Source organism: Mastomys coucha, unplaced genomic scaffold, assembly GCF_008632895.1.
Source record: "Mastomys coucha isolate ucsf_1 unplaced genomic scaffold, UCSF_Mcou_1 pScaffold9, whole genome shotgun sequence".
Lineage (NCBI taxonomy): Eukaryota > Metazoa > Chordata > Mammalia > Rodentia > Muridae > Mastomys > Mastomys coucha.
The window spans coordinates 105,321,293-105,341,193 of NW_022196915.1; the positions used below are offsets into that span (position 1 = coordinate 105,321,293).

Sequence of the window (19,901 nt, forward strand, 5' to 3'; positions counted from 1 at the left end):
AGCGTGACTGCCTCCCACAACCCATCCTCTGACGGCCCCACATGTGCCATCTTGCATATGTGTAGAGGTGCACACACATCAATGAGTGAGATTAAGCCAACCCTGCATAAGTTAACATTGCGGAACTATACAAGGAAGAAAGAGTATACCCAGGATGGAGTCTTTACTGAACTTATATTTCCTAATACCCAGGAGTTGCTTGGCACTGTGGTCCATGCTTGCAATCCTAGCATTGTGGAGGGCTGATGCAGGAGAATTGCTGTGAGTTCAAGGCCAATCTGGGCTAAAAAGTGAGACTCTGTTTCAAAAACAAAACAAAACAAAAAATCTCCATGAGTTTGTGCTGTTTTTATTTTCAATAATCCATTTGGTTTTTTGTTTGTTTTTTTTTTTTTTAATCAGTCTCTCAGCACTCGATGACCTTTATCCAGAACACCTCCTAGAACATTCTATTCCCTGTTGGGGATTCCTTGCCTAAGTTCTTTCTACCTTATTTCTAGTCTCTCTCTCCAAGTTCCGTAGCTCTTAAGCTATCTTCTCTCACATTTTTTTTTATCCTGAATCATGGAATGATGAACAACTCTACATTTGCCAAGGAACACATTATTAATTGTTCCCGTCTTGAGGTCAAAGCTCCATTTCCCCTCATTTCAAATACTGTCCTTCTCCCACAGACCTTCAGACTTCGAATTTTATCAGACAAATCTTGGGGATTTACCTATTGTGCTAACCATAAGAGGGGATGGCCATTGTTCCCATTTGCATTGAAGCTGCTTCCTGGACTTCTCTACTCTCACAGAATCATAGAATTTTTCCACCATTTAACAACCAGAAAGAAGAGGGTTTATTTATTTATTTTTGTTTGTTTTTTGTTTTTTATTGAGATCTAAGTCAATCCATATCCAATACTACCTTGGTTGTTTAAATGAAGCTATCTTCCCAGAAGTACTGTTGTAAGTTACAGGCAGTGCTCCGCTTGTCTCAAGGCTGTCCCCTGCTATTTTAGCTGCTTGTTGCAGAAAAAGTCCCACTTGTCATCAACTGGTTAAGCCCTGATCACAGCTAAAAGTACGGATAGTATTGCTAAAGAGAAATCATTTTAATACCCAAGGACGTGAAATGCCTTTTCTTAAAGGGTATTTTCTTAGTATATAATCCGGTAAGTTGTTTGAAATACATTATAATTTCAAATGTAGTAGAACAGAACGGATGATAAGTTAGTATTTTGAAATGAAGAGGAGTAAAAGTGAAACACTGGGAAAGTTCCTGTTTAAATTCAAATTGTCCGACATTCACCATGGGACGTTCACCCACATGTCGAGACCCATCCTAGCAGAATGAAGACAGGAACTGAGGCAATTTCCCATGTGATTCAGCCAAAAAATAACAACCCAAACCCAAACCGTTTTGCATAAATAACCTTGTGTTTGAATATTTTTTGCCTGAATTTTTTTTGTCTCAGTTTGCCACTTCATTTTGTTAGGTTAATCTGATTCAAAACATAACTAAATGAAGATTTTCTTCAAATTGGGATGTACTTGATTTCTTCATTATTTTATATCGGAACTAACTTATCAGATGTTCTTCCGCCCCGTGGTCCTTAAAGGTTTTGCATTTCCCCGCGCCCCCCGAAGCAATATAAAAAAGTGCTTATGGTGTGTATGCAAGCTGCTGTTTTAATTAACTTTCCTGAATTTCAAACATCTATATTTTACTCTCTTATATGCTTTTAACTAAGGTATAGTAGATGCATTTTTGCTTCAATACTAATTTAAGGTGTAATATTCATTTCTTTAGAGAACATTTTTGTTGTTGTGCATGCCTAGTGTTTTGTACGTTGTATATTGCATTCAGAATATTTTTTTCCTTCTCACCTATCCACAATGCAATGCCGTTCCCATGATGCACCTCTGCTTGCTGTTTACCTGTATGTTAATTCGCTTGAATCCCATTGGCCCACTGCCATCATGTGCTCGCTGCCTGTTATTAAAAGACTCAGTCGACTGCCAAAGCACTGAAGCGACCTCTCGAAGCAACTGTAGACCTGGTACTTTGACCTTTCACCTTTCGCTTTGCATGTAGCTTTTCAGAGAACCAGCTGAGATTTGTATGTAAAATACTGGTTGCAGCCAATCATTATTATTAATTTTAAAATGGAGGAATTCAATAAGGTGTTTAGTCATCTCATTTGCATATGTAATCTGGGAAATAAATATTAAATCTAACAAATTTTAATACCTTTTCCAAGAGTGAAGCAAATTTAAATTATGTGGCTCAGAAAAATGCTCACTGTAATTCTTATTAACCTTTAAATTCAAGAAACTGCCATTCAGTTAAAGGATAGGTATTAATAATAACGCAAATGCTCCTTTCTCCCCCTTAGTGTAGTTTAATCTGTTTAAAGAAAGAAAAAAAAAGCTGAAGCCATTTTTTCCATTGTTGTTGCTTGATAGTTTTCTTTTCCTTAGTTGAAATGCTACTGTTTTGGGTTACAGAATTCATGCTTCCGCTCTCAATAACAAATTCTCACTCATTCGACATTGCCGCTGTTTAAATTAAGGTGCATGGCAGAGGCATCTCTTTAGCTGTCATATTTTAAAAAAAGAAAGAAAGAAAGAAAGAATGTTGCAGTTGATGATCTCTGTGGAGTGGACTGCAGGCTTGCTTTAAGTTGGACACATTTTATCGAATTCTTCCCTTACAGGCCTTCCCTCCTGGTGCTCTCCATCCTTTACCAAAGAGACAAGCACTTGAAAAAAGCAACGGAGCCAGCACGGTCTTCAACCCTAGCGTCTTGCACTACCAGCAGGCTCTGACCAGTGCGCAGCTGCAGCAACACACGGCGTTCATTCCCACAGGTACGTGCCCTTTCTCTCCGTGTGTGTGTCCTGTGTCCTTCCGGTCATGTGCTTTCTTCTCATTTCTCTAAGCTGTTTGGTGGCACCTAGTTTGCATTTAGAAGGTGCAAATACAGCCTGGCCCACCACAGCCCTGGCTACCTAGCCCTGCTGACCTTGCTCTGATAGCTAAAGGCAGTTAGCATTCTAAAGCCAAGGGTTTGGTGGGAGTTAGCTTGAGAGACAGGGAGCGGTTAAAGCTTTGGGTCTCTTCTATTTACGCAAGCCCCGTAAAATAGTTTATGCAAGCAAGGTTTTTTTTTTATATGAGATAATTGAAATTTGTCCCTAACACTCAATGACCTAAAAATAAAAATTCTAGTGAATACTAACCTTTTTTTCCCCTGCTTCTATTCAGAGCACTAAAAAGTCTAAGGCTATTCAAATGAAAGCAATCTTCTGCTCGTATTTTTATATCCATCCTATCTCTCTCTTCATCCTTTTCCACTCTCACCAACTTTACAGCTATCTGGAGTGCTTGTCCTCCGTTATAAGCCAATGAGTGATAAGAGGAGGGGCTATGATCCCTTAGCCTAACAATCGCTGGAGACTGTCTGTTAACCACAGGGTCTCACGGGCAGAAGGGTCTTCATGAATTCCTCATCCAGTGGACTGTTTTACAAATGAGAAAACTGAGGCCCCCAGGATAATGAAAAGTGACTTTCCAAGGTGGCAGAGCTGACACAAACGCCAGGCTGGTGCTCCAGTTCCTGGTTTACATTTACATAACATTGCACCACCTCCACTGGCCCCAACACGGAGTCTACAGACTTCTCCCCCAAATCAGATTAAAGTGGGGTTTTGATTTTGAAGTGGCATGAAAAATCAATTCAGGTGAAGAAAAACAATGTGACACTTATCCAATCTAACTCCAGCCCCCGCCATAGTTTTCCCAGTTCAGAGTCTGCAGACGCGGCCACGTGCACACCCTCACAAACCCTCACAAACACGGTCATCTTCACTTGACCAACTTTACCTTTTAGTCTCTGTTAGAAACAGGTAACTTAAGCCTTGTTCAGAAGAACACCCACTGGGTTTTTCCAAGCCCATGTTCTTTGTCCCATCACAACAAGGAGACCTTGTCATTAATCAATGCAATTAGATATATTAATCTTTGAGTCCATAGCCTATGAGCATTAGGGTTGGAGAAAGCTAGTTTTTATTCCAGTAACAGTCTTTGTATAAAAACTGTAAATGAATGGTAACCTATATGAATTAGTATTTTAAATGAATTAGTAACCGATAAACTATATTTATATTAATAGAAATGCACTGTCAGAAAGTACATGAGTTCTGAATCTATATTAAAATACTTTCATATCTTACCCCATTGCAACCTTAATTAATGGCATTCCATGCTGTCTTAGCTAAGCCTTATTTGTGATTGTAACACACCTGAAATAACATAATTACCAGAAGGTCAGATCACCCTGAGGATCCTGTGTGGTTATTACAAGTGTCTCATTGTAGACTTTGTAGCCATTATATACTTTAAGAGACAGAAAAAAAATGCTGAATGAGTAACTATGAAAGACAGGCCTGTTTCTGAAGAGCGGGTACTACAGATGTTACGGTCTCCTGGGACTAGCTGAGGTTCTTCACAGCATGTGGAACACCCTGAGCCGGTATGGACCGGCTGGCTAATTCATCAGAAGCGTCCCCATTCTAAGATTCAGTAAGGACGCCCTGAAGTGTTTGCTAAGGAAGGGTGCATAGCATAGCTTAAGCAATAGCCCTACGCTGTGGATGGGAAGTGATAAATAGTCCGAGAGCTGGGCTGTGTCTGTTCGCCCTCTGCTGGATTCCCCAGGAACAGCTCAACCGTGTTGGCAACTTTCTGTAGCCTTTGGAAGCCTAAAGGTGGATGGTAGCCCGGTTAGTTCTGTGAATTACAAGTGTGTAGAGCATATTTGCTATATGCTGTAAAGATCACAGTGGATAACCATGTGAATTTTGTGTACTGGAGTGGTATTTGAACTTCCAAGAAATTCACTACCCTTCTCTGAAGTGATAGTAAATTTTATTAAAATTTCAGCATAACCTCTCACCCAATTACATAGACAGAAAAATCTCCACGATTGTGGTAGGCTTTCTTGTTTGTTTGCTTCAGGGAATCCTTATAAACCATGTTTCCAAGTTTATGTAAAAAAGTGACAGCGCTAATAACCATTTACCCTGATGCTTTCAAACCTCTGCTGGTCAGGTGATGACACTGTATGGTGATTTTTAGCAGATGGTTAACACGTTATTTTCGATGAAAATTTTTTAATCTTTCTGTTAATGTTTTAAACATAACCAGTTTTCATACATACGGATCAAAGAATTTTTTGTGTGTGTCATCTTGGACAGTTACCTTCAGTGGAAGGCCATGCATAGCAAAACTCTGATATGTACTAAAGTTCTCCCACTGACACAATGTGAATTTGGATCTTAGGAAATCTGCCTCTAGGCTTTAAGATTTCACTGTAAGACACAGGATATGGGATTATTCTCCACAATCACGGTGGGTGGAATTTATCTCTTTTGTTTCTTTCTTTTAAAAAAAAATTATAGGGGTTATTTTAACTAAGAAGTTTATACATTTCCCTTGCTATGATAGGAAAGTGGCAAAATCACGCAAGGTCTCAGAAATAGCCGTGTGATAAATTGCTTTGGGCATCTCTGTGACAAGTTTACTCTGAGTATTCTTGCACACACTGTCATTGTTCTTCAAGAGGGCACAGTTCTGTCAGTGGCAAGAAGTTATTCGCATTTTGCAGATGGAAAAACTGAGGCTGTGTTTACACTAAAAAATGTCATGCACACAACTAAGAATTACCCAGATAGTTCTGGCTCACAGAAGCTTGTACCAATGTTTGAGATGCTAATTTATCCAGAGCATCCTGGTGAAATGCTGATCAGGTCAGAAAAAGGCAGGGCAGGGTCCTTCCTTAAAATACTGCATTACGTTGGAAGTGCCTGTGGAAGGTTCTAGGCCAGACATTTCCAAGTAATGAGAAACCATAAATGTTACATAAAGTTTCTCACACACGTGTAAAAGATTTGTTCGCCTTCATTGGAAGCTGCCTAAATTCAAATGTATGGACTCTATTCGGTGGAGGGAGCATTCCTTAAGCATGTGTTACAGTCTGAGTTGCAGACACACAATGAAGAAAGATGTAAAGGGGCTCAGAGCTGGGTACAAACCAGAGTCCACAGTGTGAAGGACGAGACAGGGTTGAGCTGGGGTGGAGGGGTGGGGACAAGGTGTTCATCTTCGGCAGATGCAGGCATGAACAATACAGAGTACAGAGCAGGGAGAGTCTCCAAAGCAGGAGAATCTGCTAACAACTCTAAAGGGGGAGAAGGGGGATACGATTCAACCGTTAGGGGAAGGACATACTGGGCAGGTACGACAAGAGTGGGTTTGAAGAACAGAGCACCATTCTCTGGAGGAATGGCACACATTCCTCACAGGATCTGTGGGAAGAGCAGAATGTAGAATTAGGTAAGAGGTGGAGATGTGGCTTGCAAAGCCGAGCAGAACCAGAATCTGGCATTGAGAGAGCAGTCCACATGTCCTAAGCTCTATGTGTCCCATGTTCAAATCACTCTTGACTGGCAGAGAGAGGGACCCATGAAGTAGCCTGGTCAAGCACTTCCCACATCCAGGACACAAGCCAGTGTGGCACCTTGCCCTCTGTGGCTGCAGGAGCTGTTTCTGATGCTTCATACCCCTTGTATATTCACAAGTGTAACCTAGGAAGCCTTTGAGAAAACCTGTTCAGTACAGAATACGGGAAGAATAAAGGGGGATTTTTCAGAAGTGACTTTGAAGCCTAACACGGTTAACTCTAAAGTGGACTATTTTACAAACTAGACCCTTTAATAACTTTCAGGAATAAGTTTCCCCCAAAGTGCTTTTTACAATAGGTTGGAACACTGACCCCCCACACAGGGTGCCCCAAGGTGCCCTGTGCATCTAGTTAAATGGGATCTCTGCCTTTTTGAGTCCACAGCAGAATGAGAAAGATGCTAAACACTCATATAAGTGGGTTATTAAAACAGAGCATTATGAATGAAAAGGCAAAGAGTTCAAATAATTAAAAAGAAACTGAAACAGAAACTGACTTAGGTGACAGAGAAGATGGGGAAATTAAGACAAGATGATTTTCTGAAGAAATGACTCGTACTTTGACATCTGAGAAAAGAAAGAGGTGGCTAGAGAGTATTCTAGATCAGGGGAGTCCAAAAATAGATTAAAATTATGAAGTATTTCAGTTGAAAGCAATGAAGACCCATGCGGATGGACCAAGGTACCAGGGAGGAAGGATGCGGTGGGGAGTAGTCAGGTCCTGGGCTGGAAGGGCCGCCCACCTCAAAGCAACAAAGCCTTCCCAGAAGTGAGTGGAGTCTGCAGTAGGGAGGAGCAGGACAGGTCCTCAGCTGCTCAGAAGCAGCTCAACAGGGAGACCAGCGTGGGACAAAAAGGACATCACATAACAGTTGAGGCTAAAGGTCACACGGGTGACGGTATCAGTCACGTGTCTCCAGATGTGGAAGAGACCAGTGGGGAAAGAACACAGCTTAGTGTGTTCCAATGGAGAGCCTTGTGGAAGGGAGGGGAAGTCAGGAGAACAGGTAGAGAGACTTTCGATCTGGCAGGGCACAAAAATGTGGAAGCCATGGGATCATTGAGAGCTTTTGAATGGATGACCTGAAATGCTCATAGAAGATCCACAGAGCAGAAAAAAAAATTAAATAAAAAGGACCCAGGACAGGCTCTATCTAGAAACTCCAGCACATATATAGAGAATTCAGTGCAAGCTTTTAGAAGTGAGTATGTGTGTGAGAGCGTGCTTGCGTGCATATCTAAGAATTCAAAGAAAGAGAGTAGCTTAGTGCAAAGTGTAGGCAAGTGCAAAATGTCCCGGAAACTGTGGATGAAGTGTAACCGTGTTCTGTCAATCCGGGCAAAACAGAGTGAGAATAAAGCCAGCTAGGAGAGGATGGAAGGACTGAGGGGCAGCCAGGAGCAAGGGAATGCAAGCGTAGTGCAGGGAACTCTCTATATGTTTGTGAAAGTAGAGAGATGGGGATGGAGGAAGAGATCATGGGAGCTGTGTGGGAGCACATCTGTGTTTGTCTCGGTGCATGTGCCAAGTTGGATGTACTGCCACATCTCCAGCAAAAGAAAAGAAAAGAAAGAGAAAGAGAAAGAGAGAGAAAAGAAAGAGAAAGGGAAAGGAAAGAAAAGAAGGAAGAAAGGAAGGAAGGAGCCAGAAGTAGCCCACTTTAGCCATTTCCTAAATCAGTGATGCCAGCCTGATCAAAGTGTAGGTCAGGCAAGAAGGTCCTTAAGACTGTGAATGAAGATATTTAGTTTCCAGATTCATTTCTAACATGTCAGCCCGTAGTCCTAAGACCTTCAGCAGATCTACCTACATTCGTTTAAGAATACTACTCTGATACATACCTTCACGACCCCGAGTTCCTAAGAACCCTTGTATGGCCTTCATTTACATTCTGAGGAACAGAGCCAGTGGAAGACGATCCCTCAGAGCTCCCAACACATCTTTCTGCCCTCCTGACTTGCATTGCTGTTCAGTCAGAATTTCATGGCACATGTACATCACTAAGACCATTCACAGATAACACAGTTCTTCCCAAAGAGTTAGGCAGTGAAGTTGGCTTACCTTCTCCCACGGGCCCACACACACCAACACTCCCTCACTCTTGGATTCCCTCGGAAGCCTCCTTGAAGTGGCCATGATCCAAAGCTCTCACCACCGGGGTCCTAGTGTGGTCCCGGATCTCCACGATTGCTCATACGGTACTTAGACTTCACTGTTACGGGCCACCTTTGTCTCCTAGCCAGAACAGATCCCAGGCCTATGTAGCAATTCTACTCAGAAGCTTGCATCTACATTCCTAGCACTCAAGTTGCTGCTCAAGAGTCCCCTGCCCTACCCAGCAGGGCTTTGATCGAGAGGACGTGAAATCTCAACTCACTGTTCTTCTTTTCACATTGCTATTGACACAACACACATTTCACCCCACTCCAGAGTGTAGCGCACTCTGGCGAGCATCGGCTCTGGCCTTACTTTAGCATGGAACCCTACCTCCGGCCTTGCCCTTGGCTCACACTGCACACCTGACCTTGGAGGAGTTACTGTGCCTCAGATTTTTTCATCTGTAAAATACCTACTCGATCATGTGTGTAAAATGCTTTGAGGTCTTCAGAGAAGGACACAGTTGTATCATCACATGCCATCCTCCTTAGGATCATGTTGATCTAGAGTAGAAGGGAAGAGTTCTCAAGTCCTCAGAGAGTGGGGCTTGGAATCTTATTGGCTTTAAGTAACTTGGATGTATCTGCTATACTGACCATGTGAACGGCCCTAAGAACTGTGTAAACTAACCTCCTTGTGCTTCGATCTCACTCTGAATGTTAACTCTAAACCGCTAACCTGTTTCTTTCCTTTTATTCACCTCTCCCCCCCATTGCATGACTTCAGGGTCAGTTTTGTGCATGACACCCGCTACCAGTATTGGTAGGTTCCAACCTTTTTTTATTTGTCTTTTATATGATGTGCAATGCCTTCACTGTTTGACGTTTATTTCAGAGACGGTAGAGAATGCTGTAGGAAGTAGATCTGAAGGCTAGCTAGCTTTAGAGTTAACGTGTAAGCTATGCTTGTGTATTTAAGAGAGTGATGGTTTTTAATGTGACCTCTTCATGCTAGAGTGATCACCACAGAGACGTAAAACCACAAGTGCAAGTGTGCTTTTTTTTTAATGATTTGTGTTGTTTCTCTTTATAGTTTATCTGGTTTAGCATGAAGCAGGCAGAGGCAGGCTAACTTCATCAATGTTTTAAAGTTTCATAGTGGTGTGCCTTTATCTCCTCTTTGCTGTGTGTTAGAGTTATCAGAGTTTCCCAGAAGTATTTATTTTTGGAAAAAAAATTATACTTGGATGTATTTTGAAACCAAGTGTCTGAACTATCCTACTTAATTATCTTTTTAGAGGGCAGACTTATTTGTAATGGCCTTGAGGTTTTTTTTGTTGTTTTGTTTTGTTTTGTTTTGTTTTTTTGGTTGGTTGGTTTTTGCTTTTTTTTATCATTCCCTTTGACGGGAATTTTAACAGTGGAGTCTTCTCTCGAATTCAGGACCTTGGCACACAAGCCTGTCTTCACGACAGTGGATCCATTTCACTTACAAATTCAGAAAGCAAACACTGGCAAAATGGATCTGGTTACTTCGTAGTAACTGCTCTAGAATTTACACCAAGGCCATTTCTTTTGCCTCACTGTTTAGGGCCCAGAGTAAAACATGGGGCCACTGAAATTCCACCTTACAGATGTGCTTCCAAATTTAAGAGAAAAAATTTTTTGGTTTAACTACAATTGGAATTTATGATCAGTCCACTTGGTTCACTGGAGATTACCTACCCATGCTTTGAGAAGCAGCCACAGCTACAGTCATGATGTCGTCCTCTGAATTAGGAATGGCTCTGTTGTTGGAAACAAAATGTGTATAAAGACATTGATCAAAGCGACGCGCTTTGGGCTTTCTGGGAATCACTGATTGTGTTGGAAAACTTCCTTAACTGTACTTGTAATAAGCTATTCTCCCTTTTTATTTCTCTCCCATGCTTCCTTGCTTTGCACTGTGATCGCATGCCATCTGCTGGTTAACCCATGATGGCTTGCTGCTCTGGTATTCACCATGCCAAATACCACTTCTATTACCATAATGCTACACCCTCCTGTTCATTGCTCCCATGGTTCCCCTCCTGAAAGTACCCATGATGCACAGCGCTACGTCCGCCACTGTCTCTGCAGCAACAACTCCTGCAACAAGTGTCCCCTTCGCAGCAGCAGCCACAGCCAATCAGGTTTGCTCCTTTTAAAGCTTTTCTTTCACAAATCCCGAACTCTAAATGAGTGCTGATATTTAAAAAAAAAATTCTCAGTGAGAATTTTTTTTTCATGTTTATCCATCCAATTTTATTTTTTAATTAGTTTTATAGCAAGCATTTGTGGACAGGTTGCACTTATTTAGAGTTAACATTTACTGCAAATAATGATGTAGCTATGTTTTGTGTTGCACTGTTTGTTTTCGTACCTAATATTGTGTAATTAACCTGACAGGCTTAAGTTCCTTTCAGTACAGTGTTGCTTACCCGGTGGTTTGTGAGGTGCCACATAAGGAATGTAGAACTGTCCCTGTGGGTGCTCCCAAGCCGGCTCCATTTGATTCGGCTCGTTCTGTGGTGGGAGGAAAACGGAAATTCTCCTCCCGTACCCTAAGTGGCAAGTCTGACGTCCGAATAATTCTCATGAACACTGACCTTAGTGGCAGGTGTTGATTCAGTATGCCCTGGGAGATCTGTTCAGATCCGGTGTAAGAGCCACGCCGCCCTAAGAGACCTGTGTGCTACCCGTGTGCTGGGCTCCCCACAGCTCGCTTTAGCTGAATATGAGAGTGTGCTCTGTTGACTGAATGCATGTGCCACTCAGACCTGGGGATGCCTCCTCGGGGAGAGCCAGTGGGCAGCCGTTTCCTGCTCTGTGGTCTCGAGCTGACTGTGTCCCTGACCCTGCCTAGCCAGTTTACACACATGCTTACCAGCCACAAGGGACACGTGTGAGATGGGCTATGCTCTCATCTCACCGAGGAAAGTGCCTGCACACAGAGGCACCCTCCCTCCATAGACTAATTTGGGGTTTGGGTTTTTTTTTTTCATTTTGTGTTTTGTTTTAAATAAACCCAACCATGCTGAGAAAGAGTGAAAAAGATTTTTTTAAAAAAAAAAAACGTGGGCTGAGACCTTGGGAGGAGGGCCAAGCAAATAGGTAAAATGGTAAGTTAAACACTGGGAGAGGTTGTGTCAGGGTGTGGATGGCTGTCTCCGAGCTTCAGTATGTATGCACGCCATGAAGGCAGGTTCACCTCCAGCATGAATCTGTGACCTTAGTGCTCTGGGCTTGCTCTAAAAGAAAGGCAGGACAACACTGGAGGGCAGGGATAAATGCTGCCCTCTGCTCTGTCCTGAGAAAGCAGACTTAGGAGAAGTAGCAAGGATCGTAGACAGAAGGGACAAAATAGGAGGATGGCGGTCACTTCTCTGCTCTTTACAAGTGCTGGCTTGGCCTCCAAGGACACCAGCTTGGCTTCCAGACCAGCGGCACAGAGAGCAGCAAATACATTCCTGAACTGGGAGGACCCCATTTCTGTTTGTGACTTGTTTGGTTGGTTGATCCTGAGGTTTTAAACAGGAATGGGAGACAGGAGGAAGATTCTACACCCTTCTGAGTAGGTTCAAAGCCCTTTCCACTCATTTGGTGTGGGGCATCTGGACACCTGCTTTGTGAGTCTAAGTCCTGCCTCTCGAGACCGAGTCTCTGAAAGATTGATCCAGTTTGTTAGAAAATCCCTTTCCTGGGGGAACAAAGAAAATCCCTTTCCTGGGGGAACAAGTTTCCGTTACCTTATAGGAATGCCTGCTGCAGAAAAATTCCACATTTATGATGGGTTGAGCATCTCTGATCCTCAGATATCTTTCTTAAAAAGGGAGAGGGGCAAGATAAAGAAATGTTTTGGAGCTGAAGGGTAAGTCTCTGCCTGCATCCACTGGTGCATGCAGCCACAAGGGATAAATGGCCTAGTGATGCTTCAGTGTTGTTTGTAGAAGTGGTACAAGCATAGAGAGGCTTGCCTAGGTGTGCAAGGGAGGAGGGAACATACAGGCTAGCCCGAAGCCTAAGGATGCCCCTTCAGGGTGTGATTGATACAGGAGCTAACAAGCTTAACTTCGATCTAATCCAGAGCAGGGAAACTAGAGGAGATGAATGGCTGTCCCAATCCTAGATTCCTTCTGAGTTTTGTGATTTGTTAAGACCATGGTTGCCCCGGTGTGGCACATTGATGGAGAAGAGAAATGGGGTGTCAGTTCCCATGAAGGTCTGCGTACACATGGGATGAAGCACAGAATACTAGATCACTGCAGTATAAGCTTCCAGATAGGATATTGGTTATCTAGCTCGATGAACTCTGAAGAGCCTAAGAACTCAAAGAGCACCGAAGAGCAGGAAGCGCAGAGGTGGCCAGTGACTGCGGAATAACAGGTTAAAGTTCACTCTAGAAATGCCAGTCGAACCAGGCCCGCGTGACCCACGAAAGTCAATAGAAACTCGTGAGCCTGGAGATCTGTGAGTGCTTGGCAGAGGAAGACGCTCAGGAAGGAGAAAGTAGGGGCGGGGCTGCGGAGGGCGGAGCTCACTGAATGACAGGCACCCTCTCTAGCCTTCAAGAGCCCTCTGCCGCAAAACGCGGTTGTGTTTCAATCGCGTTTTGGCTAATTCAGATTGCCATTTCAAACCCTGAAAACCTCCCAATACTCCTAATCAGATGGAAGAGATCTGAAGGAGAAGAGGGTGCACCAGAACTCCCCAGGTCAGCCTCCACCCAGAGCGTTCTACACCAGCCCCAGGAGACTCAGCATCAGTAACCATGTCTGTAGCCAAAATGCCTGGAAAGTCTCTCAACCGTAGACTAGCAGTTTGAGAAAGACAGAATATAAACACATTCCAGATTTTTTTTTTTTAAGAAATAGCTGCTTCTCTCCAAGAATACATAGTAAACAAAAACATAACAAGCAAATTTATTGAGCTATTTTCTGATTTAATATGTTTTAATCTCAATATATTAAATTATACATACTAATAATATAAACCACTGACTCTGTAGCAGGCATGATTCTAAATGTTCTCTCATTTTACATAGCTTGACTCTGTTACATATTGTGTGTGTGTGTGTGTGTGTGTGTGTGTGTGTGTGTAAAATAGATACCACTGGATCCTCACTGTGGTTTTACGAGATTGGTAAAATGTTCATCTTTCTCATTTTCTAGAATGGTAGAACTTAAACGGCATTTACCTGCGCTACCTGACGTGAACGGCTCATAAATGGCCTGGTGGGTTTATAGCAGGCAGTTTGGTTGCGGAGGTCTTCCTCTTTTGTCCATAGTTTGCTGCCTTCTATAGAATAATGAATGTTCAGAAGTCACCTCTCACGGCATAACTATCAGGCAGGGCTCACCATAAACTCAAATCCTTTAGGGAAGAGGAAGCTGCCTGGCTAATGTCTCCAACTAAGGAGGACACAGAACTGGGAAGATGAACATAGGCGTGGAGGCCAGCTACTTAGATGAGCACCAGGTCATGTTTAGAAATCATACAGTAGACCTCACTAGGGTTAGGGTTAGGTAATGCTGTGACCTGAGAGCATTATCTACAGTGTCTAAAGAATAAATCTAAGAAAGAATTAGCCAGCAGTCTTAGGAAGCTAGGTGCCGGCACTTTTCTTGTATAGACTCGATGACCAGCATCTTCCAGTATCGGAAGGCCTTGGCAACAACAAAAAAGAAATCGTAGAAAAGTGAAGTAACGTGCAAGTGAATGAGCTTCATCCTTGTCACTAGGATGCGCAGAGTCGATGCAGAACAGACACAACTTAGTGTGTGGGTCGCCTCGTTTGTTATTAGAGACAGAATGTCTTAACAAAAGACAGATGTGGTTAAAATTCCTATAACCTAAATGATTACAGAACTGTGTTTCCTTTTTTTTTTTTTAGGGTTTTGGATTTTCAAAATCAAATATATGTTACACGTTAGTACACAGGTACAGCAGAGGGGAGAGGAGGGACTTAGAGCTTAAATGGAAAAGAGCCAATGATCGGATTGTTCAGTGTACGGGTGTGGCCCCAAGTCTGCCTGACTGTAGGTGGGCATTGACCTTAATGACTGCTCCTTGTTGTCCACTTTAGGGATCTCAGGCAGAATAGCCTTGGGAACAGAAGCTACAAAGACTAGACAGTTGGATTTGAGGTAGGAGAGTCTGCAGAGACTTGAAACATTTTAGCAAGATCCTGAACTGAAGCAGTGGCAGCTGGCCAGGGCTCTCTTAGCCTCGCCTTTGCATGTTACATTGGAGAGTAACTTAAAGCCAGACAGATGTCAAAATACCTTCAAGCTATGACAGAACCTGTCCAAAGAACTTTCACTTGGCAGAAAGAGATGTGGGAAGGCGTGAAAGGTTACCACAGAAAGTAATGTCTAAGGCTCTGAGTTCTTTCCAGAGCAGTAGCTTGGTGGCTTCATTGGTCATATGCATCCAGCGTACCTACCCTAATATTGTTGTTATGGAGAACTGCCACAGCCTAGAGCCCCACAGGGGTGCACAGACTCCCCTCAGCTGTAAAGAGATCCCACTCTCTCTGGCTCTGCATTATAGTTCTGTGCATAGAACAGGATAAACCAGTTCACTCTGGTTTGTGAGATGTCTTGGAGAAAAACAATTACAGTCTGAATATTAGGAATCTCTGGAGCTCCCACACCATGCCTTCAAAACCAAAGTCATGTGATGTTGTCATCACGGTGTGAACAAACACTTAATCATGTCTCCATGCCAATTCATGGTCATGGCCTTCACACTTCATCACACCTCTGTAAGTCCTCCTAAGATTAAGTTCACGCAACAGATATTCAGCCCTAAGAAAAGTTTACTGCAAATTAGTTGTAATGTGCCTGTCGTGTATGTAAATCACATTTTCAGTTACACTTATTTATTTAGGGTGTATGTGTGCGTGCACGCACATGAGCATGTATGTGGAGCTCAAAGACAACCTGCAGGAGTTGGTTCTCTCCTTCTACTATCTAGGATCTAGGGGTTGAACTCGGCCCATGAGGCTCTGCAGCCAGTGTCTTTACCCACTGGACCATCTCACTGCCCCCATCTGTTTACTGACATCTGATAAGCTAGACTTTTTCATTTTTCAGACATAGCAGATATCGGTGCGTTACATCTGACATTCAACCTCAGTAATATTCTACCAGCAAAATAGTACAATTTCTTGTAACCAGAATCACCCATTGTGTGTTAGCTGGCCTTTCTAAGGGTTACTTCTAAGGAAATCCTCTCTCGCCTTACTCACCGTCATGGGCACTGGGGACATAACCCAAAGCCACTGAGGTAAGGATGCTCCGCTTCATCCCTACCACAGCTCGGCCTTGTAGGATTGCTATTATCCGGTGCCATCTGCTGGGACTATATTCAGACAAATGTAGGAGGCCGTCAGCGTTTCCACTATTCATCACTTGACCCATTTTAGGGCCTGTGTTTGTCTCACAAGAAAGTACCTTGGTTCTGCGGAGCCTGGTGTGGGAGGGGTGGACTTCTGTCAGTTCTCCCTCCTGAAGTACACAGCAGTGGCCAGCCCCGTGCAGAGGTTCAAACTGCCGAACACCCCTTTCTCTCTCACAGTCTGCCCATCCCTGAGAGCTGAGGACAAAAAAAGCACTGGGCCCCAGAGTAATGTTCTCCCCCCAACACCCCCAAAAAAAGCAAAGACCACAAACCGTCGCACTGCATGCTGGGTATAAAACCATCTGAGTCCGCCCCTCCTGCACTGCATGCTGGGTAGAGGGTCCTCCCTCTTCCAGCTTTCACTGGTTAAGCCACTTAACTATTTTGCTTGTACACGTAATTTGAGCTCCTTGGTGACTGAATCTGACTGCCAGAATGAAGGAGTCTAGATTTACTGGTAGGGGGAAATGTTTTCAGAGGTAAGAGTACAGTGCAGGGCTTAGGTGAACTGGATGAATAAGGAACAAGATGGACAAATGGAGTTGTGGTTGATCGGTTTGTTTGGTTTGTGTATGTTTTTGTTTTGTTTTATCTTTAAGAAGTCAGGAAGTCAGCTGGTGAGATAGCGCTACAGATAAAAAGCCACACAAGCCTGAATAGCTGAGTTTGACTCCCAGAACTGAGTGAAAGAGAAAATTGATTCCCACACACATGCACCATGACACAGATTCACTCGAATTCACACATACACATTGCACACACACACACATGCACGAGAGATCTCAGAAAATCAGGAGAGAACAGGCCTTTTCCTGGCTGGCCTCAGAGGCAGCTGCGTCAGGGGCGCCTGCAGCAAGGCTTGATTAATGAAAAGACCTATAGATTCTTTAGGGAGAGTAAGTTATGCAACCCCTGTGATCCAGTACAGTCTCTTTTTTCCAATAATTCACACCTCCTGGTGAGAGTCTTGAGCAGACTTTTTGCGCATAGCACCTGAAGACATGGCAGCTCCAGCTCTGAGTAGCCAGCCTGTCAGGAGAGCCTGAGGTGCTCGTCCCACTTAGAGCTTCAGATCCTGTACTCACCTCACCTAGAGCTTCAGATCCTGTACTCTTTCCAGTTTTGATGGAACTTTGGATGGGGTTGTTTTTTTAATTTAAAAATCTTATTCCCCAGAGTGTTTTGGCTTTTGTAGGTGTTAGTAAAACTATGTCCCACCACCCTTATGTCAGGCTGCTGGCATGGAGCTGCGTGGATATGTGGTTCATCTTGTGTGTTGTTCCCAGCTGGAGGTTTTCAAGGAAGGGCAGACTAGCTGCCGTGCATGAACTCAGCCAGTTTCCAAGGGCTCAGTGGTGACTAGGGTTCTTCTCCACAGCAGCCAGTGTCCTAGGGCTCAGTGGTGGCTAGGGCTCTTCTCCACAGCAGCCAGTGTCCTAGGGCTCTTCTCCACAGCAGCCAGTGTCCAAGGGCTCAGTGGTGGCTAGGGCTCTTCTCCACAGCAGCTATTCCACACAGAGCAAATGTTTACTCCTTTCTACATCCAAATCTGGATGCCATCTTGCACTTCTGCTGAGTGCTGGAGAAGTAACGTGTGTGTGTGTGTGTGTGTGTGTGTGTGTGTGTGTGTGTGTTGGGGGTGGAGTGAGTCCCAAGAAACTGTGGCTGCATTTACCAGAGATGGAAGAGGCAGTAACTTCCAGGATCACATAAGTTCCAGTCTATTCCAGCTAGGAGGGATGCTAGAGGTATTTAGGGGTCAGCTTAGCAAGGAGATATAAAATCATCAGAACATGTCCTAAGAATGTGAAACCCCATATGTATGTATGACTACATGGGAAATAACCTCCAAGGTAAGATTCTATACCTAAAGTAGCCAGAGACATATCTCTGCAGGATATGGGGGAGAGTGGGAAGTGGTAAGGTACAGGGTAACCTGGGAAATACGCAAAAGGTAAAGGGGCTCAGGAGATGGCTTTGTCAACAGGACACTTGCTGTGCAAGCTTGAGCCTGAGCTCAGTCCGCCAGAGCCCAGAGAAAAGGCAAGGGGCTCAGGAGATGGCTTTGTCAACAGGACACTTGCTTGACAGGACAAGCTTGAGCCTGAGCTTAGTCCACCAGAGCCCAGAGAAAAGGCAGATGCAGAACTCCATAATCCCGGCCCAGAGAGGTAGAGGCAGGAGGATCTCAGGGTCTTGCCAAGCTAGCCAGACACTAAGCTCCAGGCTTAGCGAGACACCATCTCAAAGCATAGAGTGAAGGGACTATGGACTAGCCCACTCGAGAAACTGCTTGCTACACAAACACTAAAACCTGAGTTTAGATTTCCAGCAACACATGTAAAAAGCTGAGTGTGGCAGCACAGTTCTGGAACCCCAGCAGAGAGAGAGAGGTAGGATCCTGGAACCCCAGCAGAGAGAGAGGTGGGATCCTGGAACCCCAGCAGAGAGAGAGGTCGGATCCTGGAACTCGCTGGCTGGCTGCTCTAATAGAACCTTTGAAGTCCAAACTCAGTGAGAGACTTTGCCTCAAAGAAATAAGGCAGGGCATTATTAAAGAAGACACCAGATATCAACAACTGGGTCCTACATGTGTACACATACATACACACCACATATACACAAACTACACAATACACACATACAAAACACACAACACACACGCACATACACACATACAGATACATATATACAGACACGCTTACACACATATGCATACATACATACAGTGAAAAGCAATCGAGCACATCTAACATTGACCTCTGGCTTCCACACGCACACACACCTGAGCATGTGTATAACACACATTCACAAAGGAAGCCATATACATATGAATTAATTAAATGCTAGAAACAAAAGTGTGGTCAAATGAAAGAGGAATTCAACTGTCTGTTACTTTACATGATTTTTCAGTTAAGCCTTTAACATGGACTCTCTTGTCACTTCCACACCTGAAGAAATGAAAGTTTAGGTTTAGTCAGGTTTCGTCATAGTGTTAATGAGTAGCAAAGCTGGACTTGACCTTAAAGCCTGTCTCAGTCAACTTTCTGCCATGAGACAGGACACCTAAGATAAGCTTCATGGGGAGCAACCTCGTCTTGGCTCGGGTGGTTTCAGTCCATGCTTGGTTGGTGCATTGCTTTGGGGTCTGCACCAGCAGACCCCACTGGTACATCATCAAGGAAGTGCATGGCAGAAGAAGCCTTGCCATCTCATGGCAGCCTGGGAGCTAAAGAGAGACCAGGAGAGAACGGGTTACAGTGTCCCCTTCCAGGTCACCTATCTGAGGCTCAGTTCTCCAGTGTAAATTTGCCTCTTGAAGGTTCCTACAGGTGCTCACTACTGTTCTCCATGGGGTATTTCTAAAAGCAGTATCATTAAATCGATCGCTGTAGGATGCCACTCAGTGCCCCTAGTCATGGGTGAATCAGGTGAAGAACAGTTTCAATTAAGTCACTCAGATGTAAGTCAGTAAGTCCAAAGAGCAAATTACCACAATCATGCCATGCCTATAGAATAAAATGTGGTGTGTGCGCATGCCCGTGTGTGTGTGTGTGTGTGTGTGTGTGTGTGTGTTTGTGTGTGTGTGTGCATGTGTGTATAGGTAATCATGCCATGCCTGTAGAATAAAATGTGGTGGGTGTTCATGCCTCTGTGTGTGTGTGTGTGTGTGTGTGTGTGCATGTGTGTATAGGTAATCATGCCATGCCTGTAGAATAAAATGTGGTGTGTGCGCGTGTCCGTGTGTGTGTGTGTGTGTGTGTGTGTGTGTGTGTGCATGTGTGTATAGGTAATCATGCCATACCTGTAGAATAAAATGTGATGGGTGCGCATGTCTGTGTGTGTGTGTGTGTGTGTGTGTGTGTGTGTGT

At 43.9% G+C, this 19,901-nt stretch overlaps 1 protein-coding gene across 8 annotated transcripts in view; it reads left to right on the forward strand.

Annotated features, from left to right (window-relative positions):
- The window catches only part of Mbnl2 (muscleblind like splicing regulator 2), a 160,478-nt gene that overhangs the window by 122,156 nt on the left and 18,421 nt on the right, over positions 1–19,901 (forward strand). For 2 of the 8 annotated variants that reach the window (XM_031361150.1, XM_031361151.1), the window contains exons 6-9: positions 1,994–2,047; positions 2,705–2,858; positions 9,395–9,430; positions 10,684–10,778. In XM_031361150.1, coding sequence (XP_031217010.1) covers positions 1,994–2,047; positions 2,705–2,858; positions 9,395–9,430; positions 10,684–10,778 — 339 coding nt within the window. The remainder of the gene's footprint in view (positions 1–1,993; positions 2,048–2,704; positions 2,859–9,394; positions 9,431–10,683; positions 10,779–19,901) is intronic. The other 6 variants (XM_031361154.1, XM_031361155.1, XM_031361156.1 and 3 more) reach the window with 5 other exon arrangements.